Source organism: Telmatherina bonti (genome assembly GCF_933228915.1).
Source record: "Telmatherina bonti genome assembly, chromosome: 22".
NCBI classification, from domain to species: Eukaryota; Metazoa; Chordata; class Actinopteri; order Atheriniformes; family Telmatherinidae; genus Telmatherina; species Telmatherina bonti.
In genome coordinates, this window is record NC_136631.1 from 25,667,794 (window position 1) to 25,688,821 (window position 21,028).

The window sequence follows — 21,028 nt, forward strand, 5'->3', positions numbered from 1 at the left end:
TAAGTGGCAGGCTACATCTCACAGCTAGAACAGCTTTACTCCTGCATGTCCTCATACACAGATACACAAGATCCCCAAAAAACAGAAGCCCTTCACCCACTGCATGTCAAAACTTAAAATGTCTTTAATCAGACTGTCTGTGATCCTTGTACAAACACTAACTCCATGCAGACAGGTCCATGTGGACTGCTTGTTTCATGTTGCGAATAGGGACAAAATCCATCATTTATCACTTGGCTCATCATCAGGAAAATGGAAATTTAGCATCTTCTGTGTATTTTTTTTTTCTAATCTAAAGTGAGTTTTTTTTGTTGTAGTATTAATTATAAACTGAGACTTCTGTGTTCAAAGAATAAATGATCTTACAATCATGTTGCTCTCACAAGGCATCATCTTGTCTAAATACATTTAGCTGTCCATTGTCAGACATCTGATTCTTGCTGTGCAGAGAGGTGTGATGCAGTCAAAAGTACAACGTCTGACTAGATAATGATGTATAATTAGTAGGGCTGTGACGGTATGCTTTTGTCCCAATTTGATCCCGATTTTTTTATTTAGGTGCCAATTCGATTTAAATTGCGATTCTCAAAACTCTTCGATATTGCTGATTTTTGAAGATAAAAAACAAAAAAAATGTTAACTTTTTTTTGCTCATCATTTTACTTGATTTCAATTAGGAAAAAGCACAGTAGCAGATCATCATTCTGTTGCCATAATGCCCAAGATGACAAGGAAAAAGATCAATAAAAACTATAAAAATGACAAAAATTTTATAATGGATTATTCTTATTTTTTAAAAAAATCTTTTTTTTTTTTAATTTTTTTTTTTTTTTTAAACAAAAAAAGCAAAAAAATCAAATCAATTTTTCAATTCCATTCCCTAATAATTAGTTTACATTTAAAATTTCTTTTTCTTTTATTTCCAGGTGACTCAGGAGATTTCTGACCCGAGCAGAGTTTTCCGCCTCCTTGGATCCGACAGGTCAGTATAAATGTTTAAACCCAGCCGTTCATATGCAGTCATCATATTAGACAAAAATTAAAAGGATTAGCAAAGAAATGGAGACTGGGTTGAAGTGGTTTTGCTGGGTACTTTTTATATATTTATTTTATTTGCTCCAGCTCCATCAGGGCAGCTCATGTCCTCCTTTTGGGGTTTTCATCCTAGAAACCCCACATCTCACAGTCTCTGCTTCATCCTTGTTGCCTTTTAAACATCTGACACATTAAGCTATTTAAAGATTCACTTCATCATTACACAAGGCAGAGTTTTATCAACAGTACAGACATGGTCTTTCAAGTCTTTCAAGGCAAAATAGTTTAAACAAAAACAACATGGTCATTTTCCCAGCTGGCAGGAAGCTTGCAGGGACATGGATGTATTGTGTGGTTAGCTAAGGCAATATGAGCAGGGAATATCATCTTTGACTGGAATAAAATGCATTTATTTCAGCACTCATTTGGAAAATGAGGGAAAAGTTCAAAAACTTGCATGAAAGATGAAGAAACATGAAGTTCTGGAAATTCAACATAACTTATCCCCAGACTGCTACTAATAATGGTTTATTCTACTAACAACAGATACTGCAGCTTGAAAATACCTGATTTTTTAAAATTTATTTATTTTTTTAAATAAGAAACTTAATTACCTTATACCAAAAAGTCAGTTTTGTTGATCTATAAAAGTCATGCATTAAATTAAAACTACATGCGGTCCTCGGGTCACATGGTTCTCAACTTGCGTTGTTTCGACTTTACGACACTCATGAAATAAATGTAAATTTAAAAAAACAAAAAAAAAACAAAAACTAGAGCGCGTTTTGAAGTGACAAGGCTCCATATAAGCTCTTACAATGTGTGACACCGAGGCTGAGATGGTGCTTTGCTGCATATTTTAATTCCCTGTACTGTTTTTCTATTAATATGATGTGTAATATGTGTATTTAGATAGTTATTTAGTGATTAAAGGGGCAATACAAGGTATTTAAGGATAAAAATCCGACTTATGTGGAATTTGGGTAACTTTTTTTAGGAACGAACTTGTTCATAAACCGGGGATCGTCGGTATTTGTTTTGTTCTGAGGATAAAGCTGGTGTACTCCCACGTCAGTATCTGACGAATTTCACTCTGTTGAATAATTGAGCAGGTCATTAAGCAACTTTTTGTTTTACTTATTAATAATTTGTTGAATTACTGACTTATCTTGTCACATTTTTAACGTCACACCCTGACAGTGATGTTAGTCACAGCCCCAAACTAACTTTCACTCTCACACTTTCAAACTGAGCATGCTCAGTGAACAGAGATTCTCCTGCAGTGCCACTGGGTCTGTGTTGACTCCTGATGGAGCCGCATACCAGTGGCACCAGCACAAGGCCGCTTTCTCCCGCCCAGCCCCCCCATGTTTTATTCACTGCCGCCTGGGCACTGCCAGGCTGGTTTGAGTGTCTTTCCACAGCTCTGTAATTTCATCTGATGGAACGGACAGTATAGACTGTAGCTTCCCTGCTCGGCTGTCACCACGAGGGGGATTATAAGTGAACATACACTCTACCGCCGTCCCGATCTGGCAGCACACAGCTGCTTAACACACACCAGGCCATATACAGTTCAGTTATTACTTCTCTGTCAGTCTGCTCATCCACAGGAAACTCTTTTATTCACTATTATTAATTTATTAACTTGTCTGTGGGTCAGAATCCCTCTAAAAGTGTCAGAATGTGTTTTGCAGAGAGGAATTGTTCTCAATAGTGTAATGATGAAACTGAGACACAGTAGAATTGCAGAAAAAAGGATTCAAGTTTCTAAAACCTAGTTTTAAAGCTGATTATTCTGTTTGGTCCAGTATTAAGAGGAAAAGGCAGAATTGAAAGAAAAGATAATTTTCCAGTCTGCAATTACTGGTTTTAAGATATCAGTAAGCAAAATTAAAATGGAAGCACAGAGAAAATGATTTCCAAACCTTCTCTGATCTTCATAAAGAACTAAAGAAATGAGATTGATAACTGAGCTCAACAGATAAAAGCATCTGGATAATCCTGCAGTCGGACGTGGAGATGAGGAATGTCGACAGATAACGAGTTATAAATTGATTTTCTTCATCTTGTTCGAAATTAAAGCGTCAGCAGGGAATTGTATTGTGTGTATTATTTGTTGCTCTTTACCAAAGTTTTATGTAACTGACCCATGACACATGAAGTGAAAAGTTTGATGTATTTTGGTTTGTTTGAAGCCGTTTTTATTCTTGTTTTTAGTCTGAATGAATCACCTGCTGCTCCAAAGACTCAACTGATACTTTGGTTTGTCACTTTTCTCAGACAATTGTCAAACAGATTTAGTGAAAACAAGGTTGAAGTTGAGTCTTGTGATCATGAACCATTAAACAAAAGCAAGAAGGAGCTAGTTCTGACCTCGAGTTGGTTCTGTTTCTTGGTTAAAAATTATTCTTGGATCAGTGGTATGGTACATTTTTGCGGTGTCCATCTCCCCACTTTTCCCCGTCTTCAGGGCCCATCTGAGCACTTTAAGCCAGAGTAGTTTAAACACAAATACTAATGCTGCTCAGCTGACTTATACCTTATCACCGAGTTGTTGTGATACAACAAGTCACTGATTGTTCCATTTTGTCCTCACTGCTGCTTCTGCATTCATTTTTCAGGGTGGTGGTTTTGGAGAGCCGACCGACCGACAACCCCTCAGCCCTCAGCAACCTTTACATTTTAGCCGGTCATGAGAATAGTTACTGATCCTCAGCTGGAGACTGGAAGCCTTTGGAACGTTTTGAGAGAAAAGCTCCAGTTTTGGAGCTACAAGTATGCTGCTTTGTAAAGTCAAACTTTGGGAGCTTTTGATGCTGATCACATGATCCGCAGGTCAGTAAAAGCGGAGCCTCTTCCATGTGGTGTCATGAAATAGCCTTACACCAGCACGACTTTTCCCCGTAGCACCATTGAACACAAATAATAAGGAAGTTCAAGCTGGAGAATCCATTAAATGAACTTTGTTACTGTACGTAGCATTTCTCCCTCCTGTTTCTGTACTGTGGAATGAGTTGCAAACAAGTTTTCTAGAAGTATTATTGACTAAAGTGCCATTATAAATTGAAAGAAATGTGATTGTATTAGGATACAATGTGAGATTAATTGTTAAATAATTGTAACGTATCACATATAATCATTGCCGTTGGGAAATATCAGTAGGCATGAGAGGAGATTTTAAACAAGTTAGTTGTCAAAACTAATAGTTAAAACCGAAACCCATGAGCCCTCTGGGTTATTTAAGCAATATTTATTAACCTCATCCTCTGTTGGAGGGAATGTTGGATTTCCAGACAGCGTCGGAGCATTCGGCTGCGGGAGGATTGTCTATCAGGCGAACAGCTCCTCTGCAGCTTTGGGTTGTTTTTACTGCTATGTAATATAGTTGCTTCTTCTGCTCAGCTGCATTTTTAGATCTTGGATTTAATGTACATGTTCTGTTTGTTTTTCTTCATCTCCCTCTTTTATAGTCCTTTTATTATTTGCACCATTTAAGCACTTTTGTACATTTTTATTTAAATTGACAAAATGAGGGACAATGCTAGGTTTTTAACATCTCTGCATTCCCTTTGCAAAATGTTTAATGTAAACTTTTTTGTAATTAAAAATCATTAAAAGCTGTTAACATGAAGACTTTGGTTGTGGCTTTTTATTGTGCTGAGAAATTAGAGCGTCATCGCATCTGATGAGTTTGTCAGGAGAAAAGCAAAGACAAGTGAGTATTATTTTCCAATATTTCCATATCCAGCCTTCCTTTCCTCTGACTTAGCAGGGTTGAACTAATTGGTCTCTGTGAGCTTAATCTTCCTAATGATGGCAAACCTGCAAAGATTTTTTTAAATTAAACAGGAAATTGACTTTATTGTGAAGGAAATCTGCCCAGTTTTTAACGCCGGGAGTCTTTTATGGATGGATTCATTTAGTTGTTTACAAACAATAAGATTTTTACTCATAAACACTGTCGTCACCACATTATCTCAGGTGTGGAAAATCCACATGAGTCCTGTTTTCCCTTTTCCCAGTAGGTGGAGTCAAGCGTTCCCATGGGAACGGCGCTAGAAAAGGCAGAGATAGGTCAAGTTGGTGAGTGAGAGTCTGAAGCTGGAGCAGGAAGTTGGAAAATGTAAACAGAAACAGTCAGACTTGCTCTATCTGAGGAATTGGCTCATTTATAAAAAGCTTTTTGACTAGTTTTACAATTTTAATCTAGTTAAAGTAAAGATGTAATACACACTACAGGCTGTATAACCTGGTTAATCTTTATCATCTTTACTGTTATGCAATAAATAAGGTTTTTCACAGAAGTCATCGGCTAGATTCACTCATTCTGATGCTCTTCCTAAAAAATGCTTTTGTTTTGATGTTTAAATAGTTGTTTCCCCAAATTTATGTAGTTTTTTCAAGCTAGTCTTTAATTATAATATCAGCTTCTGCGTTCAGTTAAAAAAGGATCCTGTCTGGTTGTTTACAACAGAAATGGCAATGAATGCCAAGCTTGATACACAGATAGATAAAGGAAGTTTGAGAACTCTGAAGCACTTAATAACAAAAACAAGCATAAGTTTTTAAAAAGGGGTTTTTAATCATCTCTTATTTACAGTTTACCTCATAATGACAGTCTGGGTGTCTGCTGCCACAAGTTATCTTTCACCACAGGAATGACAGATTTTTGGCAACAACTTTATATGTCATTATTTTTCTTTATTGTTTATTTGTTGATTTTTTTTTTTTTTGTCTAGTAAGGTAAAAATTACACACACAGTCCGTAACAGGAGTTGGAAAAAAAAAAAAAAAAGCCAAATTACAGAAATTGTAGGTGTCATATCCTGCAAATGTAACTTCAATTGTAGCTTTGAAATGAAGTGGAAACATAATTTATCCAACAGAAATATTGTAACATGTTAGGGCTTTGTGGTTTTATTTGTTTGCTTGTTTTGTTTTTGTTTTTCAACATTTTCTTGAATTATTTTTCCTTTAACTTGGGGGGGGGGGGGAGGAGAGAGGTGTTTTATTCTGAAAAGCCTGACAGGATGTAAGGTTCACTGTATATGACTGACAAGTATAAAGCATGAGCTTGTTGCAGCTGCAGGGACAAATGGTCCGTGGTCGTCCATGGTGCAGGTTGCAGGAAACCTGAAAGAGAAGAAGCAGCTCGCTCTGCACATCCATTCCTGACGGAGAAACACCTGCAACTATTTTCACAAAAAGTAAGTTCAAACATTTCATGATCTGTTTGAAATAGTCGTTTTTAATTAAATGCATTAGCCACAAACATATTTAGGTGTTTTCAAGTGTTTTCTGCAGGATAATCTGGAATACTGCTACTATATGTCATCATATGTATACTCACAGTTTGACTTATGAATCTTTGAAACTGTTGATTTTGTATGTAAATTATTTCTTTCATTTTTCCTGTATAGATGTTTTTGGGGTTTTTTTCCTAAGTGAAACACTTATTGATTTTATTCCTTTGGCTGTTTGACTGTTATCTGATTTCCATGTGTTCCCCTCAGGGAAATGACCTAATATACTTTGCATTGCAAATGTTTTGTTACGCAATGTATTTGTTTGAAGTCAGGTGTAATGTTACCTTTAAGCAAGGCTATTTACAGACCGTTTAGGTGATTATATAAGTGTTTTTGGTCTTCTTTAGAGGAACTTTAACGCCGTCTGGGTTTACTTTTGGACATGCTTACTGTCCAGAGGAAGATGCTCATGATTTATTTAATCTCACCTCCTCTGTATCACAGTTTTATCATAAAATGAATCCTGTAAATTTCTGGGAGAAATGGCCACAGAGATGAACAGTTTTATGACAGTGTGCCTTTTATTTATTTGTTTTGCCACAGACGGATTATGAAAACAGCAGGTGGTCTCATTACCCCCAGCCTCCCCCTCTCATCCTCCTGTTTTTCTGTCTGTTTTCAGTCTGCAGAGACGCTCGTACCTCCCTGCCTGTGAAGGTTTGTTGTGCATCTTCGCTTACCTTCGTGTCAGGATGGAGAAGTATGAGAAGATCGGGAAGATCGGAGAGGGCTCCTACGGCGTCGTCTTCAAGTGCAGAAACAAGGACACGGGACAGATTGTGGCCATCAAGAAGTTTGTGGAGTCAGAAGATGATCCCATCATCAAAAAGATTGCTCTGAGGGAGATCAGGATGCTGAAGGTAGCGGCACAACCTGCCTTGATTTAGGAAGAATGGATTGCAACATTTCATTTATGAGAGGAAAAGGGTCCATCGGTGAAATAGGCCAAAATTTGAATTAACCAAATTTATTTCCCTGAAATACATCATGTCTTAATCTATCACCTCTTTAAGTATAAAAGATGTTGGTCTTCTCTTCATGTCTACATTCATCTTCTTTCTCTTCAGGGTTTAAATCTTCTTTTTAATGGCATGAAATAAAAGTTACCCTTTTCTGCTGTGCAGCCAGCAGCGGGGACTCTATGCGAATACTTCTGCAGTCAGAAGGAAAAACGTGTTTCTCATTTACAGAGCTGCATCAAACATACGGATAAGGAAATATAGAAGAAACAGATTGTCTAAAGCCAAAATATAAAATTCATGCATCCTGGGAGCAGGTTTGGTGAATAATAATTATCAAAGATCTCCAGTTGGTGGGGATTTTATTAGTCATGCAGAGGGTGGGAGTGTTAGGAACCCACTGGACACCAGAAGCTCATAAATAGGACATGTTGTCAGGGGCGACAGCATGTTTATCACCTCCTGTTTACTGTTTAGTTGGTTTGATAAGGGCAAAGCAGAGATGAACCACTCCACCAGGCTGCTCATTTCACAGGATTTTAACTCAGTAGTAGTTCTGACTGTGATGTTTGTGCTTCTGTGCTTTTATGTCTGTGCAGCAACTGAAACATGCAAACCTGGTGAATCTGATCGAAGTTTTCCGACGCAAACGGAAGCTTCACCTGGTGTTCGAGTACTGCGATCACACCGTCCTCAATGAGCTGGACCGCCATCCCAGAGGGTAGGCGCGACTCCTCGTGGTACCTTTCTATGAAAACAAACACATTAGTGCGTTTTGTGCAGGTATGTTGGATTATGAAAAAATAATTGTAATACTTTTTATTCCATAGATTTGGCATTTTGAGAGACAAATGGAGGCATTAAATTGAAAGCAATATGTTTTTGATTAATTATAATTTATTCCACATCATCCAGCTGAAAGCAGAATCATTGATTTATTTATTTTTTTTTTTTAGATCAAATAAGGAATAAAATAAATTATATATAATCAATTTCATACAATAAAGTAGTAGTTCTGATAAGAAGTCTCTGTTAAAAATGAGACATCTGTTTTCTGTGAGATCACCTGTTTAAATATAGTTTGAATTTAATAAATAAATAAAGACTCCCATCTAAAATCATTCATTTAAAGCTATTTTGGGGACTCATTCTAATGTTTCAGAAAAAAGGCTCAAATCTGATATGGTACACCAGATTTTGACCTAAATTAAAATGATAAGATTTCCCTTTGGGGATTAATAAAATATTTTTCATTTAATTTCAGCTTCCTTGTGTTTGTCCTCAGTGACTCGCTGGCTCAGCTTAACCTGGAAATTCAGTCTGTTAATGTGATAAATCAGCCTCTGGAACAAGACCTCCTCAAATTAATTATTATATACTACAATATTGAATTTCCCTTTGGGGATTAATAAAGTATTTTTCATTTAATTTCATTCATTTCATTTAATTTCATTCACTCATAACAGCTATTACCTAATAAATCAATTGTGAAAAGTCTCCATTCACACCATGTTTTAACTCGCGCCATTTAAATGAACTTTACCAGTTCACAGCAAACCCATCAAAAGGCAGTTTACATAAAGAAACCCAAATATTTCCTCTAAAAATGAACGTTTTTTTTTTTTTTTACATTTATCGATCTGTTTTACTTTTTCTCATAACCAATACCTGAACAAGGTTCAACTTAACTTCCCAGTGACTCACTGGCTCAGCTTAACCTGGAAATTCAACCTGTTAAAGTGATAAACTTGCTGCTTTCTGTGATCTCCACATCAGTTTTAAAGACAAGGAAACACAAGATGCTCCCAGACTCTACCTGAGGAGGATGAGCAGGTTGCTTAGCACCCTCTAGTGTCACTGATCATTTTGATTAAGTGAAAGTTCATCTTTCGACCTTTGAAATGTCAGCAGTCATCTGACATCCCCTCGCTACTTACAAAATACCGAATCATCAATACACAAACGAAGAGATTCAGATTCATTCTGAGATTTCATTAAATACTTAGATACTGTTTTAGAGATATTATTTCACATTCTTTTAAGGAGCGAAGAAATAAATCCAACGAGAGCCGCAGCAAGTATAGCAAGTGCTTTGTGTGTGCAAGTGTGTGCTTTCTGTCATCTCCATTCACATATATATCACATCCCAAACCAGGCTGATGGGCACAACGCTCATCTCCCAGGAGGTTGACCAGCTTTCTGTGGTATGCTTGCAGAGATGTTCTCCCAGAATGCTTTGCTGGCAGGCAACCACATTTTATAGGGAGCGTTTTGGCTGTCTGGTTTCCTCCCTCTGGTCCCGGCCTTTAGCCTGCAGGCCGCTGAGGGTTCAAAAGGTACAAAAGAAGGGAAAACAAAGTACGGAGAAGGGGGTGGAGTTTATAATTAATTGCCAGTCACAAGGCTCGAATTAGCCATTTCCACGGCAACACTGATAGATGGGGGGGGGCCCCTTCGCCAACAAAGCCTCAGTGTTGGACATCATGGTTCTCAATAGAACCAGCAGGACCATCATTCACCTTCGCCTAGAGCCGATGGCGAGTAAGAGACGTCTGAAAAACAACTGTAGAGACGACAGCACAACAACTTAAAAAAGACTCAATTGCTGTTTTTTAAAAATTGTTTTATTTATTGTATTTATTTTATTTATTTACACGACAACAGATAATTATATAACAGTAGTTTAGGAAAACATTCTGTGCAGGAGAGAGCGAGAAGACCAAACAGGTCTTATAACGGCACTTCCCCTGAATCACATGATAATAAATATATTGGTTTGAATGTCTTATGTTACTACGTACCACGAGCACTTTATCAGTTACAATTGTTTCAATAAAAGTCTTGTTTTTACTGTTTTTTTTTTTTTTTTTTTTTTTAAAGAGCCAATTGTACATACAGTCTTTACAGATGGAGCTAGAAGGTTCCAGAAAGAAGAACCTCTATATCTGAGTGTATTTTGGCTGGAAGAAATTCTACCAAAGGGCAGATGCAGGTGTTTGCGGTTCCTAGTGGAACAGGTGTGAATGTTGTAAAAAAAAAAAAAACCTTAAAAACATGGTGATAGACTCTTGGTGTGAGATTGGGCGTATGCAAATGTTTAGTCATGAAAAGACAAATGTTCACATTAAATGTTGTCAGAATATTGTATTTTCTGAAGAGAGGAGCAGATGAAGACAATCTATTTGAAAAGTTTTCTTCTCAAAAATTCTCAAAAATTTCTTTTGTAACAACAAAATCTTATGTTTGACTCGTGGCACCCCGAATTGGATTACAGTAAATAAAATGAGAATAAATTAAACTATAATAAAGTTGTACATCTTGTACTTACTAAGGAGCCAATTCTGCTCAATATGCCATCTGATTTAGTGATTTTCTTTCAGACATGTTCAATGTGATATTTCCAATTTAAATTTTGATGAACAATGATACGTAAAAAATGTCTGAGTCACTTGAATAATTTTAATTGTATTTACTAAAACTGCAGCACTGTGGAGATCACATCTTAGATTAGATTATTAGACTAGTTTATTAATCCAGTGGTGATGAGAATAAAACATGCTGAGCTGTAAGATTCGTGCAGCAAAAACCAGTTGGTTGATGATGATGATGTGCTGGATTTTCATTGATTCAAATTTAAACCAGGATTTTCAGGTTGTGTTTTTGTTTGATGTTTGTTTCTTTTTATGAAGAAATGAATGTGTACACACACAGGCGGGTTTTATTCATTCGTCCAGGATGTTTTGTTGCTTTAGTCACTATTTTCTGGGTAATTTGGTCTTTTCTTCATTATCTATAAGTAGATGTTTTTCCCCTACACACAGACATGAAATAAAAATTGTTTCAGTCTTTTTCTGATACATGCACATACCTACCTGTACCTTTGCACATGAGCTCTTCCTGTAGGTCCCATGATGACATTCTTGATTTTTTTTTTTTTTTAAGATATTTTGATCATCTTTTAGTCCACCTTGTGTCTCCACTTGTCAAAGTTGTCCAACATGGCCAAAAAGATTGATTTAAATTAACCATCCATCCATTTTCTGAACCACTCAGTCCAATTCAGGGTGGCAGGAAGCTGGACCCCAGTAACCAGTGGGCGAGAGGCAGGGTACACCCTGGACAGGTCGCCAGTCCATCACAGGGCGGATGTAAATGAACTTAGTTTACAAATGATTTTCCAGATGGTGAAATGGTTGATTTTAGCTATTATAAACCATCTTTTTTACAATCCCTTTGCAGGCTCAGGTGCATCTAAAATCCTTTTCCTAAAGACCTCAGTAAACTCTAGTGAGGTTATCATGGAGATGCTGCAATAATGAAGAAATAAATATATATGTCAGGGTCAATAAATGGGTTCTTTAAAAGACTTTTTTTTTTTTTTTGAAGAAACAAATGTGGATATATCTTTTTTTTTTTTTTTTTTCTCATAAGAAATAGCTCTACCATAGATATCGTTAGAATAAAAACATAATTTTTTTTTTTAGTTTTACCAGAACTGAAACAAAGTTCTGCAGAAAGCTACATATCGTTTAATTATTAGCACAACTCCTGAGATCAGTATCTTAACTACACAATAAACGGAAAAACCACCCAGTCGTGTCCAGACATTCATGCCTCGGTGCTGCTTTGACTTTTTGGAGCCACTCAAAGTTTTTCTTCTTCTGAGAAACATTTCATGTGTGGACTTCTTTGAAATATGTCACAGTTATGTCTCCGCTGAAATAACTAGTGGGTCAGAAAATCTCTTCAAGTCCGATCTAGAAAAGGGCAAAGATTATAACTTAATAAAATGCTAACAAATAATTTAACTGTCAAAGTATCTTTAAACTGCTGGGATTAATGACCAGAACGTTGGAGAGGTTTTATAGTTTGCAAAGATAATAATATCTTATGTATCTTATCTTATTCTATCAGTCATTATGTTTTCCGGGACTGTGTACAAAAACCATTAAACCATCTTAAAGTAGAAAAAGAAATGTACCAAGGTTTTGGGTATGACAGGGCTCGTCTGACTCAGTTCAGAAGCACAGCGGTGCAAAACAGTTGTTATAGGACAACATTTCTGTTGCTGTTTAGTGGATCATTTCCTGGGGAGTTAATCTGCACACTGATGATCATGTTTTCATTTCCCTCGTGTCTCGCAGGGTTCCCCAGCATCTTGCCAGAAGTATAACCTGGCAGACGCTCCAGGCCGTCAACTTCTGTCACAAACAAAATGTGAGTGTCCTGATGTTGTACATCTTCCACTTTCCAGTCCTTCCCTCTTGCTTGTTTTTGAATTCCTTTCTCATCTCCTCCCTCATCTAGCTCCCACCAAGTCCTCTGCTTTATGGCTCTTTTCTTTTTAACAAGAATTCCTTTCCCTTGGCTGACTAGCAGTTAATGTATCACCTAGACACAACAAACGCTGCGAGGGCCTCCCCTCAACAGAGTAGCACCAAGTCCAGAAAGCACATCAGGCCTTCAAGTGTTTCTCACACAACCTCTTAAACCTCCAGGCGGTTGAAGCATCCTTCTTCAGTCGGCTGTGAGGTCTATACAACGATTAAATGTTGCTCTTTGTGTCTCTGCAGTGTATTCACAGAGACGTCAAGCCGGAGAACATCCTCATCACCAAACACCAAGTCATCAAACTCTGTGACTTTGGGTTTGCCAGGATTCTCAGTAAGTTTGATGTTTCGTCACTGTGCTCATTGTTTACTCCTCTTTCAACTCGCGTTAAACATTTTGTGTTTCGCCGACCATCAGCAGGCCCGTGTGACTACTACACAGACTACGTGGCGACCCGCTGGTATCGAGCCCCCGAGCTGCTGGTTGGAGACACACAGTACGGCCCTCCTGTTGATGTGTGGGCGATCGGGTGTGTGTTCGCTGAGCTGCTGTCAGGACTTCCTCTGTGGCCCGGGAAGTCAGATATGGACCAACTTTACCTGATCAGAAAGACTCTTGGTGAGATTACCAAACACAGAAAAGCTAGCACAGTTAGAGATTTTAAAGACGACATTTTGTCCATATGTTTAAAGACATTTGAGCAGAATAAACTCACTTTATTGGCTTAGAAGTGGAGCAAATCTATCTAAAACACATGGATTAGTAAAACGGGGTTTTACTAATCCATGTAATCCATGTTTTACTAATTGCATGTAAAAAACGGGATTTTTTACATGCAAAATTTAAAGAAAAAATACATGAATGTTTTGATGCTGGATGTGATTTGAAACGTGAATTTGTGGTTTGCTTCTGAGCAGAGATGAGGGACTCCAATAGGTGAACGTGCACATTTGCATATTTGCATCTGTGCATATCAAACAAGCTAAACATCAAGAGAGAGATTTTTTTTAAATAATACATTTCTTTTTAGTTTAAGAATATAATTTTGCTTAACAGAGATTTGATTTTGATGTATTTTGACAAAAATTATTGATTTTAAGGAAATAGTGAAAGAAGTGTTTTTTGTCTCTGAGGAGGAGGCACAAAGTTGTGTGTGGTCATTTTGTTGAATTACAGCAGGGATGTTCAGCTCTGGTCCACAAAGGCCACAATCCTGCAGGTTTTCCATGTGTCCCTGTTCCAACACACCTGACTCAAACAAATGAGTCACCATCCAGAACTTTATAGGCTGTTGGATGTATTTGATTTTAGTATCTGACTATCACTGTTGAAGCAGTGATACATTGAAAACCTGCAGGGGCCCTCGAGAGCTTACTTTGAACACCTCAGAATTACAGTATAGTGAATTTACAGTTATATTTATTATATTATTATTATTATTATTATATAATATATTTTATTTTATTTTATTTATTTGGGGGGAGTTACAGTACCAATTTCAGCCACAAGAGGCTTGATATTGATGTAGGTTTTTTAATGCAGGGGTCTCCAACTCCTGTTCTTGACAGCCACCATTCTGCAGGTTTTAGTGTTTCCCCACTGCGACACACCTGACCCAAATCATTGGCTCATTAACAGGCAGGAGCAGAAGATGACAGCAAGTTGTCGGAGAACCTTTTCATTTGAATCAAGTGTGTTGTAGCAGGGAAACACTAAAACCTGCAAGATGGTAGCTCACAAGGATGGGAGTCGGAGACCCCTGTTCTTATGGAATATAAAGACTTCAGGATTTCTTTTGATTGAAGTTCTACTGAAGCACTAAGGGAAAATAGGCTTTTATTCTTCACTCGTGTAAAATCCACGTAAAACAGCAATGCTGATGAAAGCCAGAAGAGGGTTGCAAAGTTTTTTCTCTTCTTTTTTTACAGGAATTCATAAATCTTTGGTCTCAGGTTTTACATCCACGTTCTTTTCTTTTTTACAAAAATACTGAAAGGAAAAATAGCAATGGACGTGAACTAACTGGTTCCAGTGGTCATAAAGTTGTAAAAATGTATTATTTTTTGCTTCCTTTTTTAGTGATTCAAAAAAGACCAAATGACTTTTGCTGACTTTTCTCTGTGTAATTTTCTTTCCTTCTGCAGGAGATTTGACCCCCCGACACCAACAAGTCTTTAGCAACAACCAGTTCTTCTGTGGCGTTTCCATCCCAGAGCTGCAAGAGATGGTGAGACACATCTCTTGCACATTCAGATTTTTGTTTTTACTTTCTTCTCTTTATCCAGAAACAATTTGGTCTTGTGTCCTTTCATCAATACATAGTTATATTGTTCTTTTGTGTTTTTCAGGAACTTTTGGAACAAAAGTATCCAAACTTTTCACATCAAACTCTGAGTCTGATGAAGGTCAGAAAGCTCTTCACTGCCCAGTCAAACTCTGTTAAGCAGCAATGAAAAATGGCCACCATAGAAAGCAGAGAAAACTAAATTATTTGATATTTCGTTAAAAATTTGCAGGGGTTTGTTTAAAAAATGCTCCAACACAAATATACCCCCCCACTTCTCCTCACCAATGTTGATGCTGCAGGGCTGTCTGAGAATGGACCCGTCCGAGCGGCTGACCTGTGAGCAGCTCCTGCAGCATCCATACTTTGACAGTATGAGAGAGAAGAGCGAGAGCACATCTCGGGAGCAGGATCGCCCCGGCAACAAGAGGACACGTTTACCTCGGCGACATCTCCCCCCCGGGGTGAGCAGCCTTCTCCATGAATAACGATTAGGATCCTTTTGGGCCATTTGCTGACATCTAGTGGTGAAGACAGGCATAGAAAGTACTTCCAACACTGTGAATGGACTGGACGGTGGCTGTCAGGGACCAAAATTCTTCCAGACACGTTTCTATCTGTAAGTGGATCCATGCCATGACTGCATTACAGGCAACTGCTGCAAAACTGTGTTCATCACAAGTATAGCAGCTGCCATGTATGTGAACACACAGCAAATAGATGTAAATGGCTCATTCAGAGAGAAGAGAAATAAAAATGTAAAATATTTTAGAAAAAAGTTTTTCAGTAATATATTGTGTTTCAGATACTGACCTTTGATTTTTTTGTTACGCGCTGCGCCTTTAACTCTAAAAAGTTTGAGAGGGCCTTGGCTGCAGCCTGGAGAATGAGGCAGGGCTAGCCCTCAACATTTTGATTGGATTAACCCTGAACCCTAACTCCAACCCAAACTGTAACCACGCCCATTTGCCTTCCAACTCCGCTCATTTGACATCCAACCACGCCTATTGGACGTCCAATCCTGCCCAATATCCAGCCCTGCCCCATTCTCAAGGCTGCAGCCAGGGGTTATTGAAAAGTTTGGCATGTTTGCTGTCGTATTTCATCAGCTCCTCCTCGCCTGATGTGAGGTTAAAGCTACTCCACTCCTCTTCTTGTACTTATTTATCTCCTACTGCTATTGACGTGTCAGAACTGCGATCAGTCCTGGACTTTCTCAGCAGCTAGTTTGATGCTCATCAGAAGATGTCATCAGGATGACAACATGCTTTTGTTCTAAAACCAGTTAATGTCCAGTTATCTGCTATGTGCACCAGTTCACCCCCACATCATCATGCTGGTTTCATAAAATCCTAAATGATAAGCTGGGTTGTCCGTTTAGTCTACAAACAAAAATTTTGTTTTTATTATTGTTTTATTAAATATAGATTTTCTGTCTCGGGTGGCCTTTATTAATCAGCAGCTAGACAGGAAAGGGACCAGAGAGAGAGAGATGGGTTGACCTGCAGCTAAGGACCTGGACTGACTGCTGATGACCTGCAGCTTCCGTACATGCAGAGCTTAATGCCAACCTGACAGCCATGATTTCTGAAAATAATCTGAATATTTCAGTTTATCAGGTCACTTATCAAGTTTCCATTTTTGTTTTAGTCCATATTAAATTCATCCAGGGAAGATGGTGGCTTTTCAGGGTCTGGTTCATTAGTTTTTTCCCCGCTTGTAGATATCGTTTTTAGCACTGCGTGAAAAATAAAATCCTCTCTGTAATCAGACTTAGAAAGTAGGATTTCCCTGGATTCATGCTATAGTTTAATCAGAACTAGTAAATCTGAAGAAAAAGTTTAAAGAGAGATTTTTAAAGATTCAAATTTCTCTTTTGATATTTAGTTCGTTTTCACTGATTTAATTTCAGTAAAATCCAAAAAATGAAATGATCTGTCTTTACACTGTGGTTTAATGCAGATTTTACACAACGTACAAAGCTTTTAGGAAGCATTCTTGTTTATCATAAGTTGTAATAAAAAAAACAGGAATGGTTTTACATAGCATTTCTTTTGGTTGACAATTAATAGAAAATCTTTTAAATTTCAGTAATTTTCATGTTGTAATACATCTTTCAGACAGTTCAGATAATCTTCTCACTCACACAGGTGATAAAATTCATCACTTAAAAGCACTTTTTGCTCTTCAAACTGTCGCCTGACAACGTTTTTCTTCTTCTCAGTATTTGCCGCAGCTGACGAGCAGCAGCATCTTTCCAGCCCTGGACAATAAGAAGTACTATAGCAACCTGCGCAAGTTCAACTACCACCTCCCCAACATCTAAACATCATGACCTGATCTGGATCCAGCTTCAACGCCTGCTTTGTTTGAGTAGCTCAGGAAATGAAGAAGAGTCTTGTAGCATTTTGGTTTTTAACATGTTTTTTTTTTTTTTTAACACGTTTGTTTCTCACACGAGGCGCGCCAGACATCTCTTACTGAAATCAGTCTATGCACTATTCCCAACACATCATCTCGGATGTGTTGATTTGTGGATATTTTGCCAGCATTTAAAGCTCATATTTTCTAGACGAGGAGCGACGTGTCGCTCTGCTTGTAGTCTCAGAGTAGCCTGAAGGTAAAACTGAACTGTACTGCCTCGCCTGGTTTGCCAAATGTATTTTTATATGACGACGGCTCTATTGGAGTGACACATTTATGGTAGCAAGTGTAATGTTTTCATTTAGTAAGTTATAATGTAAGAAGCTAATTTTAACAATTCGCAAGCATTTGTGAAAATTATATTGACAACAGCAGAAACAGTCACAATCGTTCTTTTCATCACCTTTACAAGCATTTATTAGTATCATCGCAGACCATGTTGTACTGTTATTTGTAATCTCTGGAACTTTGGTGCTATGGATTTTCACCCATCTGTTTGTCCTCAGATATTTTCTGCCAAATGCCAAATAATCTAAATTACAGGAAGATTAAAATGACACTTTGACAAACTGCTTTCTTTATGTACGCTTATAATGGTGTAGCTTTAAATAAACTGAAGATCGATGAAAACTTGTCAGCAGCATGAAGAGGCTCTCTTTGCTCCACACTATTTCTGTAAAACAAGCAAAAAAAAATAAATAAATAAAATTAACAATTAATCCCTTGCATCAATATAACATAGAAATGCAGACTAAGTCCAAGCCGTCAACCTTCAAAATGAGGTCACTCCATAGCAACTAAGCTAACGTGTCCTCATTGATTTTGATTTCCTTGAACTGGGAGAATTGGACAAATTGGCCTGGAAGAACCAAAAGGTGCCACATTGTATCATGAAGACAGGAATCTCTGTCAGTCCAGGTCCAGAGCAACGTCCAGACGTGGAAGTGCCTTCTGCAGTCTGACAACAGTCGTCTTTTTGTCTGTAATTCCAGGGAGATCACTGAGAAACAAATACTCCAGATTCCTGTCGGGAGTAAAAACACATTACTAAACGCACCACGGATTTATTTCAGTTTGACTTTATGATAAATGTATAGTTGTAATTAAAAGTACTTGAATCTTCCATAAATACAGACCTGAGTTTATGCAGAGCGATGATGCCCTTGTCAGTCACATTCCCACATGACACCACCTCCATCATGTATACACTCTCTTGTAGGTTCTCTATTGAGCTCAGCCTCTCCAGGCAGGTGTCTTCAATGTAGATACACTTACTGAATTTGATTTCTTCCACATTTTTCAGACCATCTATTAGAAAAAGAATAACAGAAAAAAAACTCAGTGCATGCTATTATACATTTATACAAAGGGACAAAGAAACTTGCACAGCAGTTGTCAAGGAGGTTAAAATGTGCATTTGTGTTTGTTGTGAAACATCCTGGTTTCACAACATAAAATCTCACTTTCTTTCTTGGTACACAAAGGTGAATAGTTCATTCTCAGGAAGAAGTAAAAACCTAAAATCTCTTCTAAGGTTCATTGTTAGATTTAGGATATATCAAATAAGGTATTTAAACTGAATAAAAAAAAAACGTATATAAGCATCTATAAGTATGTAAATTATACATACCGTATTTGCTTAATTATTCATATAGAAATACACCAGGTACATATATCAATAAGAATTTACATGTAATTTTGATCAAAGTCTCATTTAAAAAGAGTTGTATTTAAAAATCCTTTAGTATTGGAGATGTTTATCTTTAGTTAAAAATGAAAATAGATTATTAAAGAGAAATGACTTCATAGTTTACTTCTCCAAAAAAGGGCTTTGGGTTAACCCCGTAAAAAAATTAATTACTAACATTATGCTATTGTTAATATATTTTATACAACTTGCTTATCTTTTAAATATAGAAATATACACAGTATAAACATTAATGTCTCGCTGTGTGTTCTATAACTTGATAAATGCTATTAACTACATATTAGCAGTTTAACACGTTAATGCTAGCTCACTAATTTCCACAAGTTGCGTAAGAGATATGAATAAGTTTATTCACATCTTTTACATCTTATTTTCTACATTAGTATGATCGAGATTGAATGTTGTTTAGAAACGACATTGTTATGCACATCTGAGACTGAGAAATCGCAACTTAGACACATGTGGAACGAACCTAAATATGTAACTGTGGGATGGATAAATTATTACATGATATTTTGCTTTTGTGTTTCCAGACTGAACCTTACTTCTTTCCCACACTGTTGAAATGACTTACGACAAGCAAGATTTTGTTCTGTTTTTTTTGTTGTTGTTTTTCTGAATCCAACTATGTTTTTCTCATTATTAATTATATTCCGATAAAATTACTTATTGTTATGCAAGTTAAAATGCAGTCAATATAATGACAAAAGGAACCTGTCAATTCACTTTACACAAAATAAAAGAATGGAGGAAAGAGCTCACGCTTACAGAATCACTTTCTTTGTTGTATCAGTTTTACCGCATTTAAATCTATCTGACACAGAACATGGAAATGAGCCTGCATCATGTTGCAAGAACAGAATATTCTCCACACTATAACACTGACCCAGGTAGTCGAACCCTATGTACATTATGCAGGACTCTGTTGCGTCGATAGCCTGGATCTTGTATCTGCCGAGTGGCCCAGTTGGCAGTCCGTTATAGTCATGATGCCAGCGGTCAAAACCTTGAAACCTCACTTTGGCACCACACCTTAGCAGCCACTCTGCTGCCGCTCGGTCTGGACCAACAGCTTTGATGCGCTCATAGTCCACCCTGGGTGAAGATCACCACACAGATGAAGTAAGAAAATCATGGCAATATGAGATGTAACAATATGTATTTTAAAGGTGAAAGAAAGTCCAGCAAGTTGACAGTTTGGTATGAAACACAGAAGTTTAATGAATACTCATTACATTACATTTGTATTAGGTGTTCAAACAACATGCTCATTCAAGGGTTTTCCTCATACTTTGCACATCTTATTTTGAAGCTGCTCAAGTTTAAAAGGTTTCAAGATGATAAATTCTGAAAAGATAAGAATAAACAGGTCTCTGATAATTTGGCATATAGTATAAGTCAACAACTGTACAGTATGAGATGTTATAAGCCCTTCTATGAATAAGAAAGTGTTTATATTTGTTAAATATCTAAAAGTTACTAAATGTTGGTATAATTTAGGTCAAAGTATTTGTCTGGAGACTAACATACTGTATAATCTGACTAATGTTTCGAACTTCTAGGTAGAAGAAAAGCTCATAAAGGGTGTCTCTACCTTTGTTTTCCTGTATATACATGATTAACCCGTTGGTTAGGTAATAAGAGGTGTCTCACTTGTTGAAAACAGCATTCAGCCAACCCCAGAAGTGTCTGCGGCTCAACGCAGACTGCGCAGTCCTCAACAGCAGCCCCATGCCTCCAAGCTGAGAAGTAAATACAAAAATTTAGAAACAATTAGATTCTCTTGTTACATAAAAATGCCAAATGACTGAAGAGAACAAAATAAATCCAAAGACGAGCTATGAATTAATTTCCTCTCACCTGTCCTCCAACTGAACAGACTGTTTATGTTTGGTACGCGTCCATCTGCGTAACCTTTGACCTGAAAATACAAGAGAACGTCCCATTCCGTTGGCTGGACGTGTTTACGTCACAGTAC

At 37.3% G+C, this 21,028-nt stretch overlaps 3 protein-coding genes across 7 annotated transcripts in view; 2 read left to right on the forward strand and 1 right to left on the reverse strand.

Moving 5' to 3' along the window:
* map4k5 (mitogen-activated protein kinase kinase kinase kinase 5) overlaps positions 1–4,600 on the forward strand; it is a 31,852-nt gene extending 27,252 nt beyond the window's left edge. For all 4 annotated transcript variants that reach the window (XM_079262382.1, XM_079262383.1, XM_079262384.1 and 1 more), the window contains 2 exons: positions 927–982; positions 3,660–4,600. In XM_079262382.1, coding sequence (XP_079118508.1) covers positions 927–982; positions 3,660–3,747 — 144 coding nt within the window. In that variant the 3' untranslated portion in view covers positions 3,748–4,600. The remainder of the gene's footprint in view (positions 1–926; positions 983–3,659) is intronic.
* Positions 4,601–7,036: 2,436 nt separating this feature from the next.
* On the forward strand, positions 7,037–17,294 carry cdkl1 (cyclin dependent kinase like 1 (CDC2 related kinase); the record flags this gene model as incomplete). Its single annotated transcript, XM_079261986.1, has 9 exons — positions 7,037–7,204; positions 7,903–8,024; positions 12,448–12,520; positions 12,877–12,967; positions 13,052–13,252; positions 14,779–14,861; positions 14,983–15,039; positions 15,221–15,382; positions 17,143–17,294. 9 exons carry the CDS (start codon positions 7,037–7,039, stop codon positions 17,242–17,244), a joined length of 1,059 nt encoding a protein of 352 aa, XP_079118112.1. The 3' UTR covers positions 17,245–17,294.
* Positions 17,295–17,753: 459 nt separating this feature from the next.
* Positions 17,754–20,965, reverse strand: dmac2l (distal membrane arm assembly component 2 like). 2 transcript variants are annotated; one of them, XR_013771777.1, is made up of 6 exons: positions 20,911–20,965; positions 20,704–20,792; positions 19,937–20,145; positions 18,479–18,650; positions 18,113–18,366; positions 17,755–18,015 (listed from the first exon to the last, which is right to left on the reverse strand). XR_013771777.1 is itself a non-coding variant. In XM_079261987.1 (5 exons), the coding sequence occupies exons 2-5, from the start codon at positions 20,781–20,783 to the stop codon at positions 18,252–18,254; spliced, it is 576 nt and encodes a 191-aa protein (XP_079118113.1). In that variant the 5' UTR covers positions 20,784–20,792; positions 20,911–20,965; the 3' UTR covers positions 17,754–18,251. The 2 variants fall into 2 exon arrangements, 1 of the variants encoding a protein (XP_079118113.1); XM_079261987.1 differs by having other exon boundaries at positions 17,754–18,366.
* Between the last annotated feature and the right edge of the window lie 63 nt (positions 20,966–21,028).

Excerpts from the sequence above, each read along its gene's own strand:
- dmac2l (XM_079261987.1), bottom strand. The coding sequence starts at position 20,783 with ATGGGGCTGCTGTTGAGGACTGCGCAGTCTGCGTTGAGCCGCAGACAC. Across the intron at positions 18,651-19,936 it reads CATAGGGTTCGACTACCTGG|ATGGTCTGAAAAATGTGGAA; the intron begins GTCAGTGTTATA and ends TTTTTCTAATAG. Across the intron at positions 18,367-18,478 it reads ATCGCTCTGCATAAACTCAG|GAATCTGGAGTATTTGTTTC; the intron begins GTCTGTATTTAT and ends TACTCCCGACAG.